This window comes from Callithrix jacchus, chromosome 22 (genome assembly GCF_049354715.1).
Source record: "Callithrix jacchus isolate 240 chromosome 22, calJac240_pri, whole genome shotgun sequence".
Classification (NCBI taxonomy): Eukaryota; Metazoa; Chordata; class Mammalia; order Primates; family Cebidae; genus Callithrix; species Callithrix jacchus.
Genome location: NC_133523.1, coordinates 9,750,039 through 9,775,289, shown reverse-complemented (window position 1 = coordinate 9,775,289; position 25,251 = coordinate 9,750,039). Strand labels below are relative to the sequence as shown.

At 50.6% G+C, this 25,251-nt stretch overlaps 1 protein-coding gene across 5 annotated transcripts; it reads left to right on the top strand.

Annotated features, from left to right (window-relative positions):
• The first annotated feature begins 6,179 nt into the window (after positions 1-6,179).
• AP1M2 (adaptor related protein complex 1 subunit mu 2) lies at positions 6,180-24,821 on the top strand. Of its 5 annotated transcripts, none has more exons than XM_035286603.3 (12): positions 6,180-6,258; positions 10,938-11,094; positions 11,341-11,408; positions 15,113-15,243; positions 15,356-15,503; positions 15,598-15,724; positions 16,781-16,923; positions 17,632-17,703; positions 19,588-19,746; positions 21,877-22,002; positions 22,388-22,463; positions 24,409-24,821. In XM_035286603.3, exons 1-12 carry the CDS (start codon positions 6,217-6,219, stop codon positions 24,429-24,431), a joined length of 1,272 nt encoding a protein of 423 aa, XP_035142494.1. In that variant the 5' UTR covers positions 6,180-6,216; the 3' UTR covers positions 24,432-24,821. The 5 variants fall into 5 exon arrangements, with proteins under 5 accessions (XP_035142494.1, XP_035142493.1, XP_054105331.1 ...); XM_035286602.3 differs by having other exon boundaries at positions 16,775-16,923; XM_054249356.2 differs by lacking the exon at positions 19,588-19,746 and having other exon boundaries at positions 24,409-24,685.
• The last annotated feature ends 430 nt before the right edge of the window (positions 24,822-25,251 follow it).

The window sequence follows — 25,251 nt, the reverse complement described above, 5'->3', positions numbered from 1 at the left end:
GCACGGTGGCTCACACCTGTAATCCCAGCACTTTGGGAGGCCGAGTTGGGCAGATCACCTGAGGTCGGGAATACAAGACCAGCCTGGCCAACATGGTGTCTCTGCCAGGTCTCTACCAAAAATACAAAAATTAGCCTGGCGTGGTGGCAGATGCCTATAGTCCCAGCTACTTGGGAGGCTGAGGCAGGAGAATCGCTTGAACTGGGAGGCAGAGGAGGTTGCAGTGAGCCAAGATCCAGTTCCTGCACTCCAGCCTGGACAATCCATCTCAAAAAAAAAAAAGAAAAAAAGAAAGGCTGGGCACAGTGGCTCACTCATGTAATCCCAGCACTTTAGGAGGCCAAGGCGGGTGGATCATGAAGTTGGGAGTTCGAGACCAGCCTGGCCAATATGGCGAAACCCCCATCTCTATTGAAAATAGGAAAATTAGCCAGGCATGGTGGCATGACCTGTAATCCCAGCTACTCAGGAGACTGAGGCAGAAGAATCACTTGTACCTGCGAGGCGGAGGTTGTTTGAGCTAAGATCACACCACTGCCCCCTCAGCCTGGGCGACTGAGCAAGATTCTGTCTCAAAAAATAAAGAAGAAGAAGATGAAGAATGGTGGGTGCCAGGGGCTGGGAGTGTTTCGCGGGGACAGATGAGATGGATGGCGGTGACGCCCGCAACACAATGTTAATGTGCTTAATGCCACTGAACTGTGCACTTCAAGATGGCTAAGGTGGCCAGCTGGGGTGGCATGTATCTGTAGTCTCAGCTACTTGGGAGGCTGAGGTGGGAGGATGGCTTGAGAGAGCCAGGAGGGGAATTGAAATTCATGGCAGCAGGTTCAGTGATTTTCTGTGGCAAAGGTCCGCAGGTGTCTGACTGTGCCAGGTGGGGTGGTTGAGGGGCAATGGGGAGCCATAGAGGATATGAGAATGAGAGAGAGTAAAAAAGTGAGTTTCAGATAGATCCCTTTAGTGGTGTGGAGAAAGGACCGAAAACAGGGACTAGAGCCATGGTCCCTGGGAGAGGCTGGGGGAGGCTCCAGGCATCCAGAAGGAACTAGGACAAGGCCATGGCCTCAGGGGGACGGAGGAGGTCACCACTGAGGCGGGGCAGGCTGGGCAGAGCCAGGGCACAGAGAGCTGCTCTGTTCTCTGACCCCACAGCAGCTTTTGGGCTCATGAATTTTTCATGCCAAACAGGCCTGGAGTTTCAGATTCCAGGGCGCTGGGCCCAGGCTTTCGGGTTCTGTTTACTGCTTCGAAACATCTCAGAGTCCCAGGAGACGAGTTATTTATTTATTTATTTATCTGAGGCAGAGTCTCACTCTATTCCCCAGCTAATTTTTTGTATTTTTAATAGAAATGGGGTTTCACTATGTTGGTCAGGATGGTCTCAAACTCCTGACCTTAGGCAATCCACCCGCTGGAGTGCAGTGGCGTGACTCTGGCTCACTGCAACCTCTGCTTCCCAGATTCAAGTGATTCTCCTGCCTCAGCCTCTCCACCTGCCTTGGCCTCCCAAAGTGCTGAGATTACAGGCGTGAGCCACCATCCCACCAGTAGACAGTTCTTTTGAGGTTCTGCAATGCCTAGGCTGGGGTGAGGGCCTGGCAGTTGCTGCGTCTACCTAGGTGACCTTCTCAGCAGGCGGCTGCTGGGAGCCTGAAGGACACCCCCTCTCCTTTGGGCAGAAGCAACATAAAGTCTTGGGCTCTAGGCCAGGCGAGATGGCTCACGCCTGTAATCCCAGCACTTTGGGAGGCCAAGGTGGGTGGAACACTTGAGCTCAGGAGTACGAGACCAGCCTAGGCGACATGGTGAAACCTGTCTGTATCAAAAAATATATAAATTAGCGGCCGGGTGCGGTGGCTCACGCCTGTCATCCCAGCACTTTGGGAGGCTGAGGCGGGTGGATCACGAGGTCAAGAGATTGAGACCATCCTGGTCAATGGTGAAACCCCGTCTCTACTAAAAATACAAAAATTAGCTGGGCATGGTGGTGCGCGCCTGTAGTCCCAGCTACTCGGGAGGCTGAGGCAGGAGCATTGCCTGAACCCAGGAGGCGGAGGTTGCGGTGAGCCGAGATCGCGCCATTGCACTCCAGCCTGGGTAACAAGAGCAAAACTCCATCTCAAAATAAATAAAAATTAGCTGGGTGTGGGTTTGGTGACTCATGCCTGTAATCCCAGCACTTTGGGAGATGGAAACGGTGGATCACCTGAGGTCAGGAGTTCGAGACCAGCCTGGCTAACATGGTGAAACCCTGTCTTTACTAAAAATACAAACATTAGCTGGGCGTGGTGCTGGGCACCTGTAATCGCCGCTACTCAGGTGGCTGAAGCAGGAGAATTGCTGGAACCTGGGAGGCAGAGGTTGCAGTGAGCCGAGATCGTGCCATTGCACTCACTCCAGTCCAGGCCGACAACAGCAAGACTCTGTCTCAAGAAATAATAATAATAATAGGCCAGGCATGGTAGCTCACACCTGTAATCCCAGCACTTTGGGAAGCAGAGGTGGGTGGATCACCTGAGGTCAGGAGTTCGAGACCAGCCTGACCAACATGGAGAAAAAATTTTATTTTTCTCCGCCTTATTTAACAACAAAAAAAATTAAAACAAGAAATAAAAAATTATTATCTTGCATAGGTCTCCTTCGTGTCATCTTATAAAGGCAGAAGCAGGGACACAGAGAGGTAAAGGCCCTTGCCCAAGACTACAGTGACACAGCCAGAAGGCAGTTAACCCAGAATCCCAATCTTAGTACTGGGATTTAAGAGTCTGGTCCCTTGGTAAAAAAATCAAACATAAAAAGTCTGGTCCCTCCCACTCCTGTGTGTGGTTTGGAAAAGAACAAAAGAGTCTGTTCCCAACCTGCTTCCGCCTGCTCTGCTCTGTTGCTGGATGCAAATATTACTGTTAGTAACATTACCTCGGGCTTGACTGGTGCTCAGTGCAAGAGAGGGTGGCCCTAAATGTCTCCCATGCAGGAATCCTCAAGACAAGCCCTTGAATTAGGGAAGCCTTTGATTTGTTTATTTATTGAGACAGAAACTTGCTTTATCACCCAGGCCGCAGTGCAGTGGTGCAGTCAAGGCTCACTGAAGCCTCAACCTTCTGAACTCAGGAGATCCTCCCACCGAGGCCTCTTCAGGAGCTGGGACTACAGGTGAGCACCACCACTCCCAGATAATTTAAAAAATTTTCTGTAGGCCGAGCACGGTGGTTCACGCCTGTAATCCCAGCACTTTGGGAGGCCGAGGTGGGCGGATCACGAGGTCAAGAGATTGAGACCATCCTGGCCAACATGGTGAAACCCTGTCTCTACTAAAAATACAAAAATTAGCTGGGTATGGTGGTACGTGCCTGTGGTCCCAGCTACTCGGGGAGGCTGAGGCAGAAGAATTGCTTGAACCCAGAAGGTGGAGGTTGCAGTGAGCTGAGATTGCGCCACTGCACTCCAGCCTGGCAACAGAGCAAGACTCCGTCTCAAAAAAAAAAAAACAAAATTTTTTTGTAAAGACAGGGTCTCGATACATTGCTCAAGCTGGTCTTGAACTCCTGGTCTCAAACCGTCCTCCCACCTCAGCCTTCCAAAACACTGCGATTGGCCGGGCAAGGTGGCTCATGCCTATTATCTCAGCACTTTGGGAAGCTGAGGCAGGTGGATCACCTGAAGTCAGGAGTTAGAGGCCAGCCTGGTCAACATGGCGAAACCCCTTCTCTACTGAAAAAAAAAAAAAGCCGGGCGTGGTGGTGCATGCCTGTAATCCCAGCTACTTGGGAGGCTGAAGCAGGAGACTCGTTTGAACCTGGGAGGTGGAGGTTTGGTGAGCTGAGATTGTGCCATTGCACTTCAGCCTGAGCAACAAGAGTGAAACTCTGTCTCAAAAAAAAAAATTAGGCCGGGCGTGGTGGCTCACGCCTGTAATCCAAGCACTTGGGAGGCCAAGGCAGGCAGATTACCAGAGGTTGGGAGTTCAAGACCAGCCTGACCAACATGGTGAAACCCTGTCTTAAAAAAAAAATTTGTATTAATATGTTTTTAGAAATGTTATATATTTAAAAAATTTAAAAATAAAATTAAAAAAAAAGAAAAAAAATTAGCAAAATTTGCTGGGTGTGGCAGTTTGTGCCTGTAGTCCCAGTTACTCGGGAGGCTGAGGCAGGAGGATCACTTGAACCTGGGAGGTGGAGGTTGCAGTCAGCTGAGATCATGCCACTGAACTGCATCCTGGACAACAGGGCAAGAATCCATCTTTAAAAAAAAGGTTTTTTTGGGAATGAATAAAAGTAAATTAGTAAGAATAGTAAAAGCTGGCTGGGCATGGTGGCTCACACCTGTAATCCAAGCACTTTGGAGGCCAAGACCTGAGGTCGGGAGTTCAAGACCAGCCTGACCAACATGGTAAAACCCCGTCTTAAATTAAAAAATAATAAAAATAAAAAATAAAAAGAACAATAAAAACTACATTTGTCCTTCTCAGAATGATATTCACAGTTCCTGTTACTGAATGAATAAATATTTCAGATTCACTCAGTAAAATTTATTTATTTATTTAGAAACAGCAATGGTAAGATTTTGGCTCACCGCAACATCCGCCTCCTGGTTGAAGTGATTCTCCTGCCTCAGCCTTCCAATTAGCTGGGATTAGAAGCATGGGCCATTATGCCAGGTTTTTTCTTTCTTTCTTTCTTTCTTTTTTTTTTGTATTTTTCATAGAGATGGGGCTTCTCCGTGTTGGTCAGGATGATCTCGAACTCCCGACCTCAGGTGATTCACCCCCCTTGGCCTCCCAAAGTGCTGGGATTGCAGGCATAAGCTACCATGCCCAGCCCACCAATAAAAGTTATTATATGAAACAGTGAATGAATGAATTGGACAAATTTTGAACACGCAGTGCTGAGCACTAGGGATATAAACATGAACAAGACAAAGTCCCTGCTGTTTTGGGGCTAACATGTGTGGGAGAGACAAGATGAATGGATGGATGAATTAATGAGAGGATGAATGAATGGATGGCTAGATGGGTGGATGGATAGATATGTGAATAAATTAATGAGTGCAAGAATGGATGGATGGATGGATGAATGGATGGATGGATGAATGGATGGATGGATGAATGGATGGATGGATGGACCAATGGATGGATAGATAGGTGAATGAATTAATGAATGCAGGAATGGATGAATGGAGGCAGGGATGGTGGATCATGCCTATAATCCCAGCACTTTGGGAGGCTGGGGCAAGTGGAACACGAGGTCAGGAGTTCAAGACCAGCCTAGTCATATGGTGAAACCCCGTCTCTACTAAAAATACAAATATTAGCCACCTATAATCCCAGCTACTCAGGAGACTGAGGCAGAAGAATTGCTCCAGCCTGGGGGGTGGAGGTTGCAGTGAGCCAAGATCGCACCACTGCACTCCAGCCTGGGTCACAGAGTGAGACTCCGTCTCAAAAAAAAAAAAAAAAAAATGGATGAATGGATGGATGAGTGGAATGATGGATGGATAGATGAATAAAACGATGAATGCAAGAATGGATGGATGGATGAATGAATGATGGATGGATGGATGAATTAATGAATGCAAGAATGGATGGATGGATGAATGATGGATGGAAGGATGGATGGATGAATAAATTAATGAATTCAATAATGGATGGATGGATGGATGGACAGATAAATTGACGAATGGATGAATGGATGAATGGAAAGATGAATAATGAATGAATGTAAGAGTGGATGAATGAATGAATGGGTGGACGGATGGATAATGGATAGATGAATAAATGAATGCAAAAATAGATGAATGGATGGATAGATGAATCGATGGAACATGGATTAATGAATGGCCAAATGAGTGTATGCATGGATGGATTAATAAATGCAAGAATGAATGAATGAATGGATGGATGGAGAGAGGAATGTAAAAAAGGATGAATGAATGGGTGGAAGGATGGATGATTTGTCTGGGGTCTCCACCCATCAGTACTCCTGGGTGGGTAGGGAAAGTGAAGCGGGGCAGTACCCGTCTGAAGCCGCAGTACCGGGTCCCGCAGCCGTCTTCGCGTCTGCCGACAGCGTTGCTCACCTGGCGGCCTCCCCTTTAAGACGCACACACCTGGGCGCTCACCTGGGCGCAGGCGCTTCCGCAGGAAGAAGGAAGCGGCGCTGCCGTCGCCTCCCCGCGCTCCCTCCCCGCCTCCTAGGTCCCTGGGCCGCCACCATGTCCGCCTCGGCTGTCTTCATTCTCGACGTCAAGGGCAAGGTGAGGCTGGGCATGAGGAGTTGGGAGACTGACTGGTGAGGTCTCACTCCCGAGGATTCAGGGGCGACTACTCTGCGCAGGTCAGGGAGGGAGGCCCAGAAAGGGGCCTGGGAACACCCCTTCCCCCCGCAGTCCCTGGGAATCTGGGGTCAAATCCCACCTCCAGCATTCACTCACCTTGTGCCAGAGGCCAAGGCCTTTGCCTCTCAGGGCCTCAGTTTCTCTGTATGTAAAAATGGGAGCAACAGAGTTCCCCACCCAATGAAAATCAACACAACTCGCTGCGTGTAAACTACTTAGCACAGTGACCTTTCTGCAAATATGAGGAACTCAGCAAATTGAAATGATCTCCATCACCATCGGCATCCACAGTGTTAATACCTGGGGAAGGCGTCTGAGGCAGGGGTCCTCTAACTCCTCTCTGTGGCTGTCTTGTGTCTTTCTGAAGTCCTTTCATTCCTCTTGCCTGTTTGAATTTTCGAGACAGGGTCTTTTGCTGTCACCCAGGCTGGAGTGCACTGATGCCATCATAGCTCACTGCAGCCTGGAACTCCTGGGTTCAAGGGATCCTCCTGCCTCAGCCTCCAGAGGAGCTGTGAAAACACAGGTGCAGGCCACCATGCCTGGCTAATTCTTGAAATTTTTTTGTCTCAAGATCCCGCTATGTTGCCAAAGCTGGTGTCAAACTCCCGAGTAGCTGGGGCCTTGGGCTGACTCCACCCTCCACCATGCCTGGCTATTTTTATTTTATTTAATTAATTAATTTATTTATTTATTTGAGACGGAGTTTCGCTCTTGTTACCCAGGCTGGAGTGCAATGGCGCGATCTCGGCTCACCTCAACCTCCGCCTCCTAGGTTCAGGCAATTCTCCTGCCTCAGCCTCCTGAGTAGCTGGGATTATAGGCACGCGCCACCATGCCCAGCTAATTTTTGTATTTTTAGTAGAGATGGGGTTTCACCATGTTGACCAGGATGGTCCCGATATCTTGACCTCGTGATCCACCCACCTCGGCCTCCCAAAGTGCTGGGATTACAGGCTTGAGCCACGGCGCCCAGCCATTTTATTTTATTTTATTTTTGAGATAGAATGTCATTCTTTCACCCAGGCTACGATTCTCCTGCCTCAGCCTCCTGTGTAGCTGGGACTATAGGCACGTGCCACCATGCCCAGCTAATTTTTTGTATTTTTAGTGGAGACGGGATTTCACCTTGTTGACCAGGATGGTCTCGATATCTTGACCTCGTGATCCACCCGCCTCGGCCTCCCAAAGTGCTGGGATGACAGGCGTGAGCCACCGCACCCGGCCGCTAATTTTATATTTTTTGGTACAGACAGGTTTCACCATGTCGCCCAGGCTGGTCTCGTACTCCTGGGCTCAAGTGTTCCACCCACCTTGGCCTCCCAAAATGCTGGGATTACAGGCGTGAGCCACCGCACCCAGCCCCTCTTTTATTCTTTTCTTTTCTTTTCTTTTCTTTCTTGTCACCCAGACTGGAGTGCAGTCATGTGATCACAGCTCACCGCAGCCTCGACCTCCTAGGCTCAAGCGATCCTCCTGCCTCAGCCTCCAGAGTCGCTGTGACTACACAGGTGCAGGCCACCATGCCCAGCTAATTCTTGAAATTTTTTTGTGGAAGGATCGGGCAGTGTTGCCAAAGCTGGTCTCGTACTCCTGGCCTCAAGCGGTCCTCATGCCTCGGTCTTCCACAGCAGTGGGATTGGGTTACATGCCTGAGTGATTGCACCATTGCACCTGGCCTCTTCTTGGCTTTTTTTTTTTTTTTTTCCCAATAATCCCACTTTGGTGCAAATGAAGTCCGGGCAGCAGCAGGGATTCTGGACTCAGGATGCCTTAGATCAACCCCCAGTTTCTGTGCTTCCAGTGGACACGGTTTCTGACCTCACTTCTCCTGTGTAAAATGAAGATGATGATAATGTCTACCCCACGGGGTTGTGGCAAGAACTAATAAGTTAGCAAACATCTACTCTTTCTTTTTCTTTTGATAGTTTCTTTCTTTTTCTTTCTTTCCTCTCTCTATTTTTTAAATTTTTTATTATTTATTTATTTATTTATTTATTTTTGAGACAGAGTTTCGCTCTTGTTCCCCAGGCTGGAGTGCAATGGCGCCATCTCGGCTCACCGCAACCTCCGCCTCCTGGGTTCAGGCAATTCTCCTGCCTCAGCCTCCTGGGTAGCTGGGATTACAGGCACATACCACCATGCCCAGCTAATTTTTTGTATTTTTAGTAGAGATGGGGTTTCACCATGTTGACCAGGATGGTCTCGATCTCTTGACCTTGTGATCCACCCACCTCGGCCTCCCAAAGTTCTGGGATTACAGGCTTGAGCCACCGCGACTGGCTATTATTTTTTTTTTTTTTGAGATGGAGTCTTGCTCTGTTACCCAGGCTGGAGTGCAGTGGTGCGATCTTGACTCACTGCCATCTCCCAGGTTCAGGCAATTCTCCTGCCTCAGCCTAGCTGAGATTACAGGCACACGCCACCATGCCCGGCTAATTTTTATATTTTTAGTAGAGACGGGGTTTTGTCATGTTGGCCAGGCAGGTCTCAAACTCCTGACCTCAGAGTGTGGGGATTACACACATGAGCCACCACACCCTCCTTCCCTACCTCCCTCTCTCCCTTGCTTCTTCCCTTCCTCCCTTCCTTCCTTCCTTCCTTCCTTCCTCTCTCCCTCCCTCCCTCCTTCCCTCTCTTTCTCTCTTTCTTTCTGGAGTGCTGCTCCGTTGCCCAGGCTGGAGTGCTGCTCCGTTGCCCAGGCTGGAGTGCAGTGGTGTGGTCTCGGCTCACTGCAACCTCCACTTCCTGGGTTTAAGCAGTTCTCCTGCCACAGCCTCCTGCTTGCCACCATGCCTGGCTAATTTTTCATATTGTAGTAGAGATGGAGGTTCACCACATGGGTCAGGATGGTCTTGATCTCCTAACCTCGTGATCTGCCTCCCAAAGTGTTGGGATTACAGGTGTGAGCCACCATGTCCGGCTTCTTTTTTTTTTCTTTGAGAGGGAGTCTCACTCTGTCACCCAGGCTGGAGTGCAGTGGCGTGATCTCAGCTCACTGGAGTCTCAAATTCCTGGTCTCGAGTGATTCTCCCACCTCAGCCTCCCAAACAGCTGGGACTATAGGCACACACCATGCCTGTCTAATTTTGTATTTTTTAATAGACACAAGGTCTTGCTATGTTGCTGGCCGACAGTCGGCCACTTTTTTTTTTTTTTAACGTTTAAGTTCAGGGATACTTGTGCAAGTTTGTTTTATAGGTAAATGTATATCGTGGAGGTTTGTTTTACAGATTATTTCATCACCCAGGTATTAAGCCTAGTATCCATTAGTAATTAAAAAAAATTTTTTTTTAATTTTTTTTTTTTTTTTTTTAAATAATAGAGATGGGGTTTCACCATCTTGGCTAGGCTGGTCTTGAACTCCTGACTTCATGATCCATCCACCTCAGCCTCCCAAAGTGCTGGGATTACAGGCATGAGCCACTGTGCCCAGCCTCCATTAGTAATTTTTGCTGATCCTTTCCTTCCTCCCACCCTCCACCCTCCAAAGTCCCCAGTGTCTGTCCCCCTCTGTGTGTCCATGTGTTCTCATCATGCAGCTCCCACTTCTAAGTGAGAACATGCAGTATTTGGTTTTCTATTCCCGTGTTAGAGGATAACGGCCTCCAGCTCCATCCATGTCCCTGTGAAAGACGTCATCTCTTTCTTTTATGGCTGCAAACACCTACCCTTTTTCTTTTCTTCTTCTCCTTTTTTTTTTTTTTTTTTTTGATTCAGTCCCCGTAGAGACTGCCAAAAATTGCCAATGCCGACTATAATTTCAAGTCGTCATGGTGGGGTATTGGGTCTTTTTTTTTTTTGAGACGGAGTTTCGCTCTTGTTACCCAGGCTGGAGTGCAATGGCTCGATCTGGGCTCACCGCAACCTCCGTCTCCTGGGTTCAGGCAATTCTCCTGCCTCAGCCTCCTGAGTAGCTGGGATTATAGGTGCCTGCCACCATGCCTGGCTAATTTTTTTTTTTAAGGTAGAATTTCACTCAGGCTGGAGTGCAATGGCACAATCTCGGCTCACTGCAACCTCTGCCTCCCAGGTTTAAGCGATTCTCCTGCCTCAGCCTCCCAAGTAGCTGGGACCACAGGCACGTGCCACCACACTTGACTAATTTTTTGTATTTTTAGTAGAGATGGCGTTTCACTGTGTTAGCCTGGATGGTCTCAATCTCCTGAGTTCGTGATCTGCCCGCCTCAGCCTCCCAAAGTGCTGGGATTACAGGCGTGAGCCACCGCACCTGGTCTAATTTTTGGATTTTTAGTAAAGACAGTGTTTCACCATGTTGGCCATGCTGGTCTCGAACTTCTGACCTCCGGTGATCTGCCTGCCTCATCCTCTCAAAGTGCTAGGATTACAGGTGTGAGCTACTGCACACCCGCCCATCACCTACTCTTAACTAGAACACGGTCTGGCACGTAGTGAAGACCCTAGACCCATTAGCTATTGTCAGTCATCACAGTCCCATTTTACAGAGCGGGAAACTGAGGCACAAGGAGGCAGAGCCTTGCCTGTGGGAAGTAGGGTCAGAACTGGGCACTGTGCCCCCACAGTGTGGTAGGTTCCTGGATGCTGGTGGTGACCAGGTCCTTTCCTCACACCCTCAGCCCCTGATCAGCCGCAACTACAAGGGCGATGTGCCCATGAGCAAGATTGAGCACTTCATGCCTTTGCTGGTGCAGCGGGAGGAGGAGGGTGCCCTCACCCCGCTGCTGAGCTACGGCGAGGTCCACTTCCTATGGATCAAACACAGCAACCTCTACCGTATCCACCCCATGTGGCATCCCTGGAGGCGGGTGTGTAGGGGTGGCAGCGATGGTAGCGGCTTAGGCCGAGAGGGTGGCTTGAAGACCGGAGTTGCACAGCATATCCGTGTGGCTCAGGCTGGGGGGCAGGGGCAGGGGCAGGTAGAGATGGGGGTGGTGGCAAGGGACAAGGTGAAGGTTCAAGGTCTGTACTCCATTTACGCCTCCATAAATGGCACCTTTTCCTGAACTTTGCTGCCCCCAGTGGTGGCCACCACATTGAAGAACGCCAATGCCTCACTGGTGTACTCCTTCCTGTATAAGACCATCGAGGTAGGTACTGGCCTCCCATTGGCTGACCGATCTATCCATCTACCCCTCTTGCCCGCCTCTTTCGAGATCTCTTTCCGTCTTTCCTTCCCTCCTTTCTTCCTTTTTTCTTTCTTTTTCTACAGTCTTGCTCTGTCGCCAGGCTGGAGTACCATGGTGTGGTCTCAGCTCACTGCAACCTCCGCCTCCCAGGTTCAAGCAGTTCTCCCAAGTAGCTGGGATTACAGGCGTCTGCCACCACACCTGGCTAATTTTTGTATTTTTGGTAGAAACAGGGTTTCACCATTGTGGTCAGACTGGTCTTGAACTCCTGACCTCGTGCTCCACCTACCTTGGCCTCCCAAAGTGCTGGGATTACTGGCGTGAGCCACCGCGCCTGGCCTTGAGATCTTTTTCTGATAGGTTCTTTTTCTTCCCAGCTCTCCCTGGGCCTTCTTTTTTTTTTTGGTAGAGACAGGATCTTGCTATATTACTCAGGTTGGTCTAGAACTCCTGAATTGAAGCAATCTTCCTGCCTCAGCCTCCCAAATTGCTGTGATTACAGGCATGAGCCGCCATGCTCAGCCCTTCCCTGGGGCCTTGCCTGAATCCCTGTGCATCAAAGTCCCGTCAGGCTGCATCTCATCAGCTGCTTATGACGTCCTCTCCCCCTAAAGGGCAGGAACCGAGAATGTCTCAGAGAGTGTACAGCTTAGCTAAGCCTAAGAACTTGCATCCAGTCCCAGCTTCCCTATTTCCTCACTGTGTGACTTGGAGCAAGTGACTTCTCATCACCGTGCTTTAAAAAAAAAAAAAAAAGGTGGGGGCCGGGCGCAGTGGCTCACGCCTATAATCCCAGCACTTTGGGAGGCCAAGGCGGGTGGATCACGAGGTCAAGAGATCGAGACCATCCTGGTCAACATGGTGAAACCCCGTCTCTACTAAAAATACAAAAAATTAGCTGGGCATGGTGGCGCGTGCCTGTAATCCCAGCTACTCAGGAGGCTGAGGCAGGAGAATTGCCTGAACCCAGGAGGCGGAGGTTGCGGTGAGCCGAGATAGCGCCATTGCACTCCAGCCTGGGTAACAAGATCGAAACTCTGTCTAAAGAAAAAAAAAAGAGTCTGGAAATGATTATTATTATTATTATTATTTTGAGACGGAGTTTCACTCTTGTAACCCAGGCTGGAGTGCAATGGCGCCATCTCGGCTCACTGCAACCTCCGCCTCCTGGGTTCAGGCAATTCTCCTGCCTCAGCCTCCTGAGTAGCTGGGACTATAGGCACGCGCCACCATGCCCAGCTAATTTTTTGTATTTTTAGTAGAGACGGGGTTTCACCATGTTGACCAGGATGGTCTCGATCTCTTGACCTCGTGATCCACCCGCCTTGGCCTCCCAAAGTGCTGGGATTACAGGCTTGAGCCACCGCACCCAGCCTTGTTTTATTTTATTTTTGAGACAGGGTCTCATTCTGTCACCCAGGCTGGAGTACAGTGGCGCAATCTTGGCTCACTGCAACCTCCGCCTCCTGGGTTCAAGTGATTCTCCTTCATAGCTGGGATGACAGGCTCCCGCCACCATGCCCAGCGAATTTTTCTATTTTTAGTAGAAACAGGGTTTCACCATATTGGTCAGGCTGCTCTCAAAATCCTGACCTCATGATGCCCCCGCCTCAACCTTCCAAAGTGCTGGGATTACAGGTATGAGCCACCAAGCCTGGCTTTGCCCAGCTAATTTTTGTATTAGTAGGGACAGGGTTTCACTGTGTTGGCCAGGCTGGTCTCAAACTCCTGACCTCAAGTGATCCACCTGCCTCAGCCTCCGAAAATGCTGGGATTACAGGTGTGAGGCACCGCCCGGTCTCATCTCTGTGCTTCTAAACTAGGGGTTTTAACAAGTCCTGCCTCAGGGGTGTTGTACAAATAAATCAATACCTGTCAAGTGCCTAGAGCATTGCTCAGTGTATAGTAAGTGCTCAAAAACCTGTACTGCTGTTGTTAGATTATCACAAATATTATGATGATCATATAATAATGTATTGAATATTTATAATATGCCACTGGTTTTTGTTTGTTTGTGTGTTTGTGTTTTGAGACGGAGTTTCACTCTTGTTACCCAGGCTGGAGTGCAATGGCGCGATCTCGGCTCACCGCAACCTCCGCCTCCTGGGTTCAGGCAATTCTCCTGCCTCAGCCTCCCGAGTAGCTGGGATTACAGGCATCTACCACCACGCCCGGCTACTTTTGCATTTTTTACTAGAGACGGGTTTCTCCATGTTGGCCGGGCTGGTGTTGAACTCCTGACCTCAGGTGATCCACCCACCTCAGCCTCCCACAGTGCTGGGATTACATACGTGAGCCACCGCGCCCGGCCTTTTGTTTGTTGTTTGAGACAGGGTCTTGCTCTGTAACCCAGACTGGAGGACAGTGACGCAATCTCAACATGCTACAGCCTTGATCTTCCTTTTTAAATTAAATCAAATCAAATCAAATTAAATTAATTTTTTTTGAGATAGAGTGTCTCTCTATTGACCAGGCTGGAGTGCAATGGCACAATCTCAGCTCATTGCAACCTCTGCCTCCCGGGTTCAAGTGATTCTCATGCCTCAGCCTCCCATGGAGCTGGTCCATGTCACCACGCTAGGCTAATTTTTGTATTTGTATTTGTATTTTTTGAGAAGGATTCTCACTCTGTCTCCACGGCTGGGGTGCAGTGGTATAATCTCAGCTCACTACAGCCTCCTCCTACCAGGTTCAAACGATATTCAGGCCTCAGCCTCCTGAGTAGTTGGGACTACAGGTGCACACCACCATGCTCAGCTAATTTTTATATTTTTAGTAGACATGGGGTTTCTCCATGTTGGCCAGGGTGGTCTCAAACTCCCGACCTAAGGTGATCCACCTGCCTCAGCCTCCCAAATTGCTGGGATTACAGGCATGAGCCACTGTGCCCAGCCATTTTTTGGTATTTTTTGTAGAGACAGGGTCTCTCCATGTTACCAGCTGGGGATTATATGTGTGAGTGAGTCACTGCACCCTGCCTATAAATACTCTTCCACAAACAAGAAATATTTATTGATTTGCCTTCTCTCTCTCTCTCTTTTTTTTTTTTTTTGAGACCAAGTCTCACTCTTGTCCCCCAGGCTGAAGTGCAATGGCACGATCTCAGCTCATTGCAACCTCCACCTCCTGGGTTCAAGCGATTCTCCTGCCTCAGCCTCCCGAGTAGCTGGGATTATAGGCACCTGCCATCATGCCTGTCTTTTTTGTATTTTTAGTAGAGATGGATTTCACCATTAGGCTCGTCTCAAACTCCTGAGCTCGCCATCCGACTGCCTTGGCCTCTCAAAGTGCTGGGATTACAGTCATGAATCACCATGCCTGGCCTTTTTTCTTTTTGAGACAGGGTCTTATTCCATTGCCCAGGCTGGAGTGCAGCACATTATCATGGCTCACTGCAGCCTCGATCTCCTGGGCTCAAGCAATCCTCCTGACAGCCTCCTGAGTAGCTGGGAATACTGGTGTCCACCATCATGCCAAGCTAACCAAAAAAAAAATTTTTTTTTGGTGGAAATAGGGGCTTACTATGTTGCCCACGCTCGTCTTGAACTCGTGACCTCAAGTGATCCTTGTGCCTTGGCCTTCCAAGGTGCTGAGGTCGCAGTCATGAGCTACTGTGCCCAGCCCATAGCCACACTTTGTGAGTATCTGTCTCCCCCAACCCCCAGGTATTCTGTGAATACTTCAAGGAGCTGGAGGAGGAGAGCATCCGGGACAACTTTGTCATCGTCTATGAGTTGCTGGATGAGCTTATGGACTTTGGCTTCCCACAGACCACCGACAGCAAGATCCTGCAGGAGTGAGTGGAGCCCTGGGGTAGCCATGGGCTGGACCATGGGCGTAGGGAACTGGAGGAGGTCCAGGGAGGTGTCCCTGGGTCCAGCTGCTTGTCCCTGCCACCCTCCTGCCAGGTACATCACTCAGCAGAGCAACAAGCTGGAGACGGGCAAATCACGAGTGCCACCCACTGTCACCAATGCTGTGTCCTGGCGCTCTGAGGGTATCAAGTATAAGAAGAACGAGGTCTTCATCGATGTCATAGAGTCTGTCAACCTGCTGGTGAGCCCACACACCTTCCCCGGACCCTTTCCAGGGCCTGGGTGCAGGAGAGCGGGCTGGATGCCTGCTGACCGCTCCCAACGTCCACCCCCAGGTCAATGCCAACGGCAGCGTCCTGCTGAGCGAGATCGTTGGTAGCATCAAGCTCAAGGTGTTTCTGTCGGGAATGCCTGAGCTGCGGCTGGGCCTCAATGACCGCGTGCTCTTTGAGCTCACTGGCCGTAAGTATTTAGGGCACCTCTCTTCTGGGAAGTGCACAGGGGAGCCATGAACCCCATCCCACGTGAGGACCTAGAGAATGGCAGCGTTTTGAAATAAGCGCTTGCTCACCCTCTGCTGGTCACAGCCAGTATTGCAGCCATTGGTTGACTGCAAAGGCTGTTTCATGATGATGGAGCAACTATTGGGTGCCGGGCGCAGTTTTAGGGTCTGAGGACACAGCAGAGAAGAAAAAGACAAACCCATGTTTTTACGGAGCTGACATCCTGCTGAAAGGAGGAGACAGAACAGGATCATATGTATTCATTTATTTGGGACGGGGTCTCGCTCTGTTGCCCAGGCTGGAGTGTGGTAGTGATTGTAGCTCATTGCAGCCTCGACTTCCGAGGCTCAGTTGATCCTCCTACCTCAGCCTCTTGAGCAGCTGGGACCACAGGCAAGTACCATCTAAGTCTTAAATTTTTTTATAGAGACAGGGATCTCATTATACTGCCCAGGTTGGTCTAAACTCCTGGCCTCAAGTGATCCTCCTGCCTTGGCCTCCCAAAGTGCTAGGATTACAGGTGTGAGCCACTGTGACCAGCTTAGCATCGTATTTAAAAGCTAGATGGCTGGGCACGGTGGCTCACGCCTGTAATCCCAATACTTTGGGAGGATGAGGAGGGTGGGTCACGAGGTCAGGCATTTAAGACCAGCCTGGCCAACAAAGTGAAACCCCATCTCTACTAAAAATACAAAAAATTAGCTGTGCGTGGTGGTGGGTGACTGTAATTCCAGCTACTCGGGAAGCTGAGGCAGGAGAATCGCTTGAACCTGGGAGGCGGAGGTGATAGTGAGCCGAGATCATGTCACTGCACTCCAGCCCAGGTGACAGGATGAGACTCCTGTCTCAAAAAAAAAAAAAAAAAATCCAAGGTTCAGATTCCAGCTCCACCCTAGTTTTTATGCAGCCTCTCTGGGCCTCGGTTTCCCCATATGGGGTGATAGTGGTGGGCAGGGAAGGTGGGGATAGGAGTTCTTCCCCCGGGTCACTCCGCACTCTCCACTCTGAGTTTCAGGCAGCAAGAACAAATCGGTGGAGCTGGAGGATGTGAAATTCCACCAGTGTGTGCGGCTCTCACGCTTTGACAACGACCGCACCATCTCCTTCATCCCGCCTGATGGTGACTTTGAGCTCATGTCCTACCGCCTCAGCACCCAGGTGAGGTAGGGTCCAGCCCCGTGTGGGTGGGGTAGGATGGGGTAGGCTGAAGAGTAGCCCTGAGCCAGGTGTGGTGGCTCACGCCTATAATCCCAGCACCTTGGGAGGCTGAGGCGGGTGAATCACTTGAGGTCAGGAGTTTGAGACCAGCCTGGCCAACAGGGTGAAGCCCCATCTCTACTAAAAATACAAAAATTAGCTGGGCATGGTGGCACATGCCTGTAATGCCAGCTCCTGGGGAGGGTGAGGCAGGAGAATTGCTTGAACCTGGTAAGCGAAGGTTGCAGTGAGCTGAGATCACGCCATTGTACTCCAGCCTGGGTGAAGAAGCCAGACTCTTCTCATAAAAAAAAAAGGGGGGGGGGCTGGTCTTGGTGACTCATGCCTGTATTCCAGCACTTTGAAAGGCCAAGGTGGGTGAATCACGAGGTCAAGAGATCAAGACCAGCCTGGCCAACATGGTGAAACTCCATCTCTATTAAAAATACAAAAATTAGCTGGGTGTGGTGGCACACACCTGTAGTCCTAGCTACTCAGGAGGCTGAGGCAGCAGAATTACTTGAACCCAGGAGGCATAGGTTGCAGTGAGCCGAGATCGCGCCACTGCACTCCAGCCTGGGTGACAGAGCAAGACTCTGTCTCAAAAAAAAAAAAAAAGAGAGAGTGACCCTGGAGTCTCCAACAACTGCTCCCATCTTTTGTCCACAGGTGAAGCCACTGATCTGGATTGAGTCTGTCATTGAGAAGTTCTCCCACAGCCGTGTGGAGATCATGGTCAAGGTGGGCCTTGGGAGCATGCTTATTAACAATGCATGAGCTCAGGTGGGTGCAGTGGCTCATGCCTGTAATCCCAGCACTTTGGGAGTCTGGAGCAGGCAGATCACTTAAGCCCAGGACTTTGAGACCAACCTGGGCAACATGGCAAAACCCTGTTTCTACAAAAAAAATACAACAATTAGCCTGGCATAGTGGTGAGTCCTTGTGATCCCAATTACTTGGGAGGCTAAGGTGGGAGGATTGCTTGAACCCAGGAGGAGGAGGTGGTTGCAGTGAGCCAAGGACTCTAGCCTGGATGATAGAGCTGGAACCCAGCCCCCCAAAAAACAGTCAGTTACCAAAGGAAAACTTCACTGGGAGTCATGGCTCATACCTGTAATCCCAGCACTTTGGGAGGCCGAGGTGGGCAGATCACCTGAGGTCAGAAGTTCAAGACCAGCCTGGCCAACATGGTGAAACCCTGTCTCTACTAAAAATACAAATATTAGCCAGGTGTGGTGGCGCTCACCTTAATCCCAGTCACTCAGGGGGCTGAGGCAGGAGAATCGCTTGAACTCCAAGGCAGAGGTTGTGGTGAGCCGAGAGCATGCCATTGCACTCTAGTCTGGGCAATAAGAGTGAAACTTCATATCTAAAACAACAACAACAAAACAGGCCAGACAAGGTGGCTCACATCTGTAATTCCAGCACTTTGGGAGGCCAAGGCGAGTGAATCATGAGGTCAGGAGTTCGAGACTAGCCTGACCAACATGGTGAAACCCCGTCTCTACTAAAAATGCAAAAATTAGCCAGGCGTGGTGCTGCGCGCCTGTAACGCCAGCTACCTGGGAGGCTGAGGCAGGAGAATGGCTTAAACCTGGGAGGTGGAAGTTTCGGTGAGCTGAGATTGTGCCCCTGCACTCTAGCCTGGGCGACAGAGTGAGACTGTCTCAAAAAACAAACAAACCAAACCAAACCAAAACAAAAAACAACTCTTCTGTGCTGGACTGAGGGGTTGGTTTGTTCGTTTTGAGGCGGAATCTCCCTCTGTTGCCCAGGCTGGAGTGCAGTAGCACGTTCTCGGCTCACTGCAACCTCTGCCTCCTGAGTTCAAGTGATTTGCCTGCCTCAGCCTCTGGAGTAGCTGGGATTATAGGTGAGTGCCCCCATGCCCAGCTAATTTTTGTATTTTTAGTAGAACTCCTGCCCTCAGGGTATCTGCCTGCTTCACCCTCGGCCTCCCAAAATGCTGGGATTGCAGGCATGAACCATTGCGGCAGGCCAGAAGGGGTCATTTTGAATCAGGCAGAGGTGTATGGTGCTGTCCAAATGGAAGGCACCAAGAGCGGGGCTTCTGGTGGCTCACGGGTGTGGCCCTGGCTCTACCACTTGTTGGCTGTGTATCTGCAGGGAAATGCCTTAACTTCTGTGTACCTCAGTTTCCTTGTCTGCAAAATGGACAGGATAGGCAGGCATGGTACTCATTCCTGCAATCCCAGCACTTTGGGAGGCTGAGGTGGGTGCATCACAAGGTCAGGAGATCGAGACCAGCCTGGCTAATATGGTGAAACCTCGTCTCTACTAAAAATACAAAACAATTAGCTGGGCATGGTGGCGTGTACCTGTAGTCCCAGTTACTCCGGGGGGCGCGGGGGCCGGGGGCTCTGAGGCAGAATAACCTCTTGAACCTAGGAGGCAGAGGTTGCAGTGAGCTGAGATTGTGCCACTACACTCCAGCCTGGGCAACAGAGCGAGACTCTGTCTCAAAAAACAAACAAAAACTGGACAGGATAATGTCGCCACCTTAGAATGTGGAGCCCTGGCTGAGATGGCGTAGGAAAGGGCTTGGTGAATATTTGTAGGGTGTGCAGTCGAATTCTTCATGCTGCATGCTCTCCCCTCTGATAGGCCAAGGGGCAGTTTAAGAAACAGTCAGTGGCCAACGGTGTGGAGATATCTGTGCCTGTGCCTAGTGATGCCGACTCCCCCAGATTCAAGACCAGTGTGGGCAGCGCCAAGTATGTGCCAGAGAAAAACGTCGTGATTTGGAGTATTAAGTCTTTCCCGGTAAGGACTAGGGACTGGTGGGGAATCTGGGGTAGGGGTGGCTGGAGTAGCGTCAAGACTGGCCAAGACACATGAGAACAAGGCAGAGAAGAAATCAGATGCAGTAAGGTGTGGTGGCTCATGCCTGGAATCCCAGCACTTTGAGAGGCCGACATGGGCAGATTGCTTGAACCCAGGAGTTGGAGATCTGCCTGGGCAACACAGTGAGACCCTGCCTCTATAAAAAGATTCAGAGAGGCTGGGTGTGGTGGCTCACGCCTGTAATCCCAGCACATTGGGAGGCTGAGGCAGGTGTATCACGAGGTTGAGAGATCGAGACCATCCTGGCCAACATGGCCCCATCTCTACTAAAAATGCAAAAATTAGCTGGGTGTGGTGGCGTGCACCTGTAGTCCCAGCTGCTCTGGAGGCTGAGGCAGAAGAATTGCTTGAGACCGGGAGGCAGACATTGCAGTGAGCTGAGATCATGCCACTGCACTCCAGCCTGGGCAACAGAGCGAGAGGACTCCTTCTAAAAAAAAAAAAAAAAATTAAGATACCTGGCGCGGTGGCTCACACCTGTAATCCCAACACTTTGGGAGGCTGAGGTGGGTGGATCACCTAAGGTCAGGAGACCAAGACCAGTGTGGCCAACATGGTGAAACCCTGTCTCTACTAAAAATATAAAAATTAGCCGGGCATGATAGTGTATGCCTGTAAACCCAACTGCTTGGGAGACTGAGGCAGAATTGCTTGTACCTGGGAGGCGGAGGTTGCAGTGAGCTGAGATCGAGTTACCTGACTTAAGCCTGGGTGATGGAGGAGTGAGACTCCATCTCGAAAGGAAAAAAAAGATTAAGAGGAAAGAGGCTGGGCGCAGTGGCTCATACCTGTAATCCCAGCATTTTGGGAGGCCGAGGCGGGTGGATCACAAGAGGTCCAGAGAGCGAGACCATTCTGGCCAAAATGGTGAAACTCCGTCTCTACTAAAAATACAAAAATTAGCCGATCGTGGTGGCACGCACCTGTAATCCCAGCTGCTTGGGAGGCTGAGTCAGGAGAATCACTTGCACCCGGGAGGCAGAGGTTGCGGTGAGCCGAGATTGCGCCACTGCACTTCAGACTGTCAACAGGGTGAGACTCCATCTCAAAAAAAAAAAAAAAAAAAGTAAAGAAATAAAAATAAATCAGAGAGAGGTACCTACGCAGGTGATGATTCTTTGGGAGTGATCAGGCTGGAAACCAGGCCAGTCTATTTCAGAGGGTTACACTAAGCCTCCATGATGGGAAGTGGGTTTAAGTGTCCCCCTGCCAACATCTCGAGGAAACTGGCCCTGGGTTCAGCTTCCTCACCCTTGCTTTGCTGAGCTGGGTGGGCTTGGGAAACGCATTTCCCCTCAAGGAGACTCAGTTTGCCCGTCTGTGAAATCCCTGGGCTGCTGGACGTTTCAGCTTGTCCCCGTGATCTGGGGAGAGGTGGATCATCAGTGCCTGTAAAACAGGACATGGTAATTTAAAAAAAAACAACTGGGTTTTGCAGTCCGAATCTTCGCTGGTGAATCTGTCACCCAAGCTGGAGTGCAGCGGAGCGGTCACAGCTCACCACAGCCTCAAACTCCCAGGCTCAAGGGATCTTCCTGCCCCAGCCTCCCGAGTAGCTGACACTACAGGCAAGTTCCACTGCACCCAGCTCAATTTTTTTTTTTTAATTTTTTGAGATGGAGTTTCACTCTTCTTGCCCAGGCTGGAGTGCAATGGTGCGATCTTGGCTCACTGCAACCTCCACCTCCTGGGTTCAGGCGATTATCCTGCCTCAGCCTCCCAAGTAGCTGGGATTACAGGAATGCACACCACACCTAGGTAATTTTTTTGTGTATTTTTAGTAAAGACAGGGTTTTTCCATGTTGGTCAGGCTGGTCTCGAGCTCTTGACCTCAGGTGATCACCTACCTGGGTCTCCCAAAGTACTAGGATTACAGGCGTGAGCCACCGTGCCTGGCTTTAATTTTTAAATTTTTTGTAGAGATGGGATCTCACTCTGTTGCCCAGGCTAAGGAGCTGTCATTTTCCTGTCTGTGAAAACTGCTGTGAGCACATCTTGCTCCAGGGGTTGAGGGACCCTGGTGTGTCTGATGCACCCGTGTTCCCTCAGGGGGGCAAGGAGTACTTGATGCGAGCCCACTTTGGCCTCCCCAGCGTGGAGAAGGAGGAGGTGGAGGGCCGGCCCCCTATCGGGGTCAGGTTTGAGATCCCCTACTTCACCGTCTCTGGGATCCAGGTGAGAGAAGCCGATGGGGAGGCTCCTCCCCTTGACTTTGGTGTGTTCCTTTCTCTCCTGTCCCCCGGCCTACGTCCACTCCTCTGATGGCTTCCTGGCCTTTCCCGAAAGCAATGTTACTTCTACCTGCTTGCAGCCTGGGCCTCCACCGCTCCAGCCTGTGCCACCGTGTTCCCCACTGGCTTGTTCATTTCTCTCCCTTCTCCACCTCCAAGCCATTCACTGCTCCCTTGCCTGTGCCACCTCGTCTCCTGAGACCATGTCATGTTCCCTCAGTGAGCCCAGCCTGTGCCACATAGCCCCTTGGCCTAAGCCATCTCTTTCTCCCTGGCCCTGGCCGCCTCCCTACCGCAATCGTGGACCACCTCTTTTCATTCCCTTCCAGGTCCGATACATGAAGATCATTGAGAAAAGCGGTTACCAGGCCCTGCCCTGGGTTCGCTACATCACCCAGAGTGGCGGTAAGGCAGCCAGGCTTGCAGGGACGGTGGGGTGAGGGAAGGGCAGTGGGTAGGAACTCAGGGCTCTCACCACATTCTGGTTCAGAAAACTCAAGAAGGCAGCCAGACGAGGTGGCTCATACCTGTAATCCCAGCACTTAGGGAGTCCAAGGCAGGTGGATCACCTGAGATCAGGAGTTCAAGACCAGCCTGGCCATCATGGTGAAACCCCGTCTCTACTAAAAAAGACAAGAAATTATCTGGGCATGGTGGCACATGCCTGTAATCCCAGCTACTTGGGAGGCTGAGGCAGGAGAATTGCTTGAATCTGGGAGGGAGAGGTTGCATTGATCTGAGATCGCGCCACTGCCCTCTAGCCTGAGCAACAAAGCGAGACTCTGTCTCAAAAAGAAAGAAAATAGAAAAGAAAAAAAGAAAACTCAAGAAGGGTTGAGTGCAGTGGTTCACACCTGTAATCTCAGCACTTTGGGAGGCCAAGGCATGCGGATGTCTTGAGGCCAGGAGTTCGAGACCAACCTGGCCAACATAGTGAAACCCTGTTTCTACTAAAAATTAGCCAGGTGTAGTGGCACGTGCCTATAATCCAAGCTACTTGGGAGGCTGAGGCAGGAGAATTGCTGGAACCCAGAAGGCGGAGGTTGCGGTGAGCTGAGATCGTGCCATTGCACTCCAGCCTGGGCAACAGATACCCTGTCTCAAAAAAAAAAAAAGAATTGCTTCTTCTTGTCATGGCACTGTGAGCCTTGGTTTGCCCATCTTTAAAATGAGGGCAGTTGACCCAGGTGTACTCACCTGGTGGCTCACATCTGTAATTTCAGCACTTTGAGAGGCTGAGGTGGTAGGAACTGCTTGAGCTCAGGAGTTCCAGACCAGCCTTGACAACACAGGAAAACTGCTTCTCTACAAAAAATGTAAAAATTAGCCAGGTATGATGTGTATACCTGTAATCCCAGCAACTCACCAGGCTGAGGTGGGAGGATTGCCTGAGCCCAGGAGGTCGAGGCTGCAGTAAGCCATGATTGTGCCACTGCACTCCAGCCTGGACAATAGTGAGACCCTGGCTCAAAAGGAAAAAAAAAAAAAAAAAAAATTGGGCAATCGATAGCTCTAGGGTGGTCGTGATTTGGAGAAGGGGATGAACATACAGAACCCCCACCTGCTGCCTGGACACCAGCTTGTTGCTATGGTTACAGTACCCGTCTTCAGCCCCAGTCTTGTCTTTTTGTTCTTATGACAGAGTCTCGCTCTGTCACTCAGGTTGGAGTGCAATGGCATGATCTCAGCTCACTGCAACTTCTGCCTCCCAGGTTCAAGCAATTTTCCCTGCCTCAGCCTCCTGAGTAGCTGGGATTGCAGATGCCTGCCACCACGCCTAGCTAATTTTTGTATTTTTAGTAGAGATAGGGTTTTGCCATGTTGGCCAGGCTGGTCTCAAACTCCTAACCTCAGATGATCCTCCTGCCTCAGCCTCCCAAAGTGCTGGGACTACAGGCGTGAGCCACCGTGCCCAGCCTATTAGCCCCATTCTTAGCCTTGATGATCATGAGTGCTGAGGTCAGGGATAAATTGAAGTGGCGTGGGAGGCTGTCCCTCTTCCTTCCCGGCTCATTTCTTTTCTTTTTTGAGATGGTAGTCTCGCTCTGTCGCCCAGGCTGGAGTGCAGAGGCACGATCTCAGCTCACTGCAATCTCTACCTCCCAGGTTCAAGCGATTCTTCTGCCTCAGCCTCCGGAGTAGCTAGGATTACAGGTGTGCGCCACCGTGTCCAGCTAATTTTTGTAGAGACGAGGTTTCACCATGCTGGCCAGGCTGGTCTAGAAATCCTGATCTCAATTGATCCACCCACCTCGGCCTCCCAAAGTGCTGGGATTACAGGTGTAAACCACCACGTCCGACCCTCCTCTTCCCATTTCTCAGACGGCCCCTGCTCATTCTTTCTCTGCAGATTACCAACTTCGTACCAGCTAGAAGGGAGAAGAGATGGGGACTTGAACAGGAGGCTTCCTTACAGCCCCGGCTGCAGATTTTAAGAGGGAAGGTGCGGGCTTTGCGTGTCTGTGAGGGCAGGCCTGTACTTGGCAGTTTCTCTCTCCAAGCACCGGCCCCTTCCTCACCTCTTCCTTACTCCATAGGCTGGGAGAGAAACTCTCTCTGCTTCCCTCGCCCTTGGAGTTTTCCCTGTCCTCCTGATTTTATATGAAGAAATAGAAAAGGGGCTTGAAGTCCCCGTGGCGAGTGCCTTTTTTGCAATGACCTGCCTTAGCGCGTGTTGCAGGTCCCTCCTTCACAGCTGCTGAGCCCAGAGGCCCCGCTGGCCCCTCCTCTGAATTTTAGGATGTCATTAAAAAGATGAATCTAGCCGCTATGTGCTTTTTGGATGGGGACATTGCTCAAGTGCTGCAGTGGGAGCGGGCGACACTCCCTGGTCATCGCTCACTTGGGACCCGGGTCAGTTTCTTTCCTGGTCCGCACCCACCTGCCTTCGCTTCCCACCTCCAGTCTGTTCCCCCAATAGCCGCTAGAGGGCGCCCGTTAGCTTCGCTTCTTTTTTTTTGAGACCGTCTCACTGTTGCCCAGGCTAGAGTGCAGTGGCGCAATCTTGGCTCACTGCAACCTGTGCCTCCCGGGTTCAAGTGATTCTCCTGCCTCAGCCTCCCACCTAGCTGGGACTACAGGCGCCCGCCACCACTCTTGGCTAATGTTTGTGTGTGCGTGTGTGTTTTTTTTTGAGGCGGAGTTTCGCTCTGTCGCCCAGGCTTGAGTGCAGTGGTGTGATCTCGGCTCACTG

Coding starts and splice junctions, on each gene's coding strand:
- AP1M2 (XM_035286602.3), top strand. CDS start 6,217: ATGTCCGCCTCGGCTGTCTTCATTCTCGACGTCAAGGGCAAG. Junction 15,725..16,774: donor GCTCTTTGAGCTCACTGGCC/GTAAGTATTTAG, acceptor CTCCACTCTGAG/TTTCAGGCAGCAAGAACAAA. Junction 17,704..19,587: donor GTGTGGAGATCATGGTCAAG/GTGGGCCTTGGG, acceptor CCCCTCTGATAG/GCCAAGGGGCAGTTTAAGAA.